This window comes from Gekko japonicus, unplaced genomic scaffold (genome assembly GCF_001447785.1).
Source record: "Gekko japonicus isolate JY-2015 unplaced genomic scaffold, Gekko_japonicus_V1.1 scaffold3932, whole genome shotgun sequence".
NCBI classification, from domain to species: domain Eukaryota; kingdom Metazoa; phylum Chordata; class Lepidosauria; order Squamata; family Gekkonidae; genus Gekko; species Gekko japonicus.
Window position 1 is genome coordinate 77,102 of NW_015164778.1, and position 2,466 is coordinate 79,567.

The following is a 2,466-nucleotide window of genomic DNA, read 5'->3' on the forward strand; positions in this document are numbered from 1 at the left end:
AGTCTGCCGTTTGTTACCGCTCGTACGTGTCAATTTCATACTATGTGCTGCCCCTCAGCTTCGCCCGATTTTCCCCGCGTCTACTCAATCTTCAAAAAACAGGATTGAGTAGACGCAGGGGAAATCGCGCGAAGCCTCCGGGGCAAAATGCGGCCGCGCAGCAGCTCGTGTGACATTGGCACGTACCATCGGGGCAAAAGGGAAGAGCGAGCGTGGAGCAGCGCTTGTGGGAAATCAGCCTATGTTTTCTCGGCTACAAAGGGATAGGTAAAAGTTTTGACGTGTTTTCTTTCCATAGGTATGACACTGCCCTGTATAATCCCTGGAGCGACTGGTCCCCCTGGGCTTCCGGGTCCCCCAGGATTTCCAGGTATGAATGCTGTGCCAAAACACACACAAGCCCAGGATCTTATCTTCTGCATGGACATCTGCACTAAACTTTTGTTTCTCGGGACGGTTTTGACTTTCCCCCCCATAAATATAATTTGGTACTGCCATATGACCACTTGCCAGCTCTTCTGGTCCCCATTTGTATGCACACCACAGAATAAATCTGGGACTGAGCATGGTCTTATTTGAGTATTTTAGGGGGATGATTTCTGAATGCTGAAAGCCAGTTGAGAGAGCGGGGGACTCTCAGTTAGGAAAGGCCATCCCAGGGAAAGTGTGGGTTTGGGAATGGATTGGCAACCCGAATTTGTGGCGTATGCCTTCTTAAGAAAACGGTTGCTGTCCATTTGGGAACTGAACCACAGTACTTTTGATAGACTGGGGGCGATTTCTCACTAGAGCTGCCTCTCAGCACAGCCGCCGTTTGCCCCAACACAAACATGTCAATTTCACACCCGAAGCTCCGGGGCTGCATTTTGACTCGCGGCTTCGCCCGATTTCCTCCACAGTTTCGTGATCCTGGTTTTTGAGGATCATGAAACTGCAGAGGAAATCGGGCGAAACCGCGGGTCAAATGCAGCCCCGCAGCCTCGGGTGTGAAATTGACATGTTTGTGTTGGGGCAAACGGCACTGCGCTGCGAGGCTGCTCTAGTGAGAAATCGCCCTGGGTTTTATTGCTGCTGCTTATCCGTATTAACTATTTAAAACATAGGTATTTGTCTGTTTATATGACGACAGCTGCAAGAATCTTATATGCCAAATATTGGGAAACTATGGTGATACCAACAAAACAGGAGTTTGTGAATAAACTTTTTGAAACAGCAGAAAATGATAAACTGACTTTAGAAATGGGATTAAGCAAAGAGTGGACATTTCAAAAAACATGGGAAACGTTTTATGATTGGTATAATGCAAATGTAATAGAAGATTAGGCAATGATAGCACAATGGACTTGAGAACACAGAAGACAGAAGAATGGAAAGTGTTTGATATAGCGTTTTTATTAATTAAGTAATTGCATATAAGCATATAATGTAACTGCACTCTTGGTATATACATTATGTGTAGTAGAGTGTCTGTTTGTAGTGTGTAGATTTGTTTGTTGTAGATTATAAAAAATTAATACGAGTGTACCTATGGGAACTTAAAAAAAACAAAAACTATTTAAAACATTTTTATGCAACCTTTCCACCCAATCAAGGCCTACGAGGCAGTGAACATAAAGAACGTTAATACATTTAAGCAATTAAAACACATTTAAAATGATAAGACCATTCAATTAAAACAATACCAGAAGGAGGGCCAGTAACCATTATTGGGGGAATGCCAGAGGAACCAAAAAGTCTTCACCTGTGGGCGAAAGATAGCGAGAGAGGGAGACAGGTGAATTTCCCTGGGGAGGGTGTTATGTTTACTGCTTCCATTTTCCTGCTTTAATGTATTAAGTGATCTGCAGACTGTTGACTCTTAGGCCATGTTTACAGTGACTGTATTTTATTGCAGACTGTTTTTATAGCTATTGCCTCAGCCCCCTGAATGGTGGAAAGGAGATCCAGAAGTCCTGTGAAAATGGAAGTGCGACAAAGTAAAATGGGGCTGACTCAGAAAATGCAGCACTGTTGTGTCCGCTGGCCGCCACCAGGGGCCAGCGAATACCCCAGAGCTTGACTCTGGAAGAACAATGGGGACTAGGCTCCTGGTCTCTCCACAGAGGGACCAATGGGACGTTGGCGGGAGATTCAAACCCACCAATGGGACCTAGGGGGGTGTCCCCAGTTGTGTACATAGTTGGCCCACGGGCCGTTTCCCTTTGTCCTTGTTGTGTAGCAGTGAAGCGTGCAGGATGCTATGCGAACCGCAGCGGCCTAGCCATGCAGTTAAACCCACTACACAATAAGCACATTGCTAGGGAGAAGAGTAGATGAGTTTGGCCTTTGCTTCTAACGTGCAGGATTAGATACTCACTGATCATACACCCCTGGAAAACTCTTACCCTGGGATAGATCTCATGCAGCAGAAAGGAGGGGGGCTGAGAGCAAACTGTAGAGCAGACAAGAAATGGCAGGCAGCTCTTT

General features: G+C 45.8%; 1 protein-coding gene across 1 annotated transcript in view; it reads left to right on the plus strand.

Annotated features, from left to right (window-relative positions):
* Positions 1-2,466, plus strand: part of LOC107109155 (collagen alpha-6(IV) chain-like) — a gene marked incomplete at its 3' end in the record, with an annotated part of 106,644 nt that overhangs the window by 66,971 nt on the left and 37,207 nt on the right. The window contains exon 20 of the mRNA XM_015409730.1: positions 299-370. Coding sequence (XP_015265216.1) covers positions 299-370 — 72 coding nt within the window. The remainder of the gene's footprint in view (positions 1-298; positions 371-2,466) is intronic.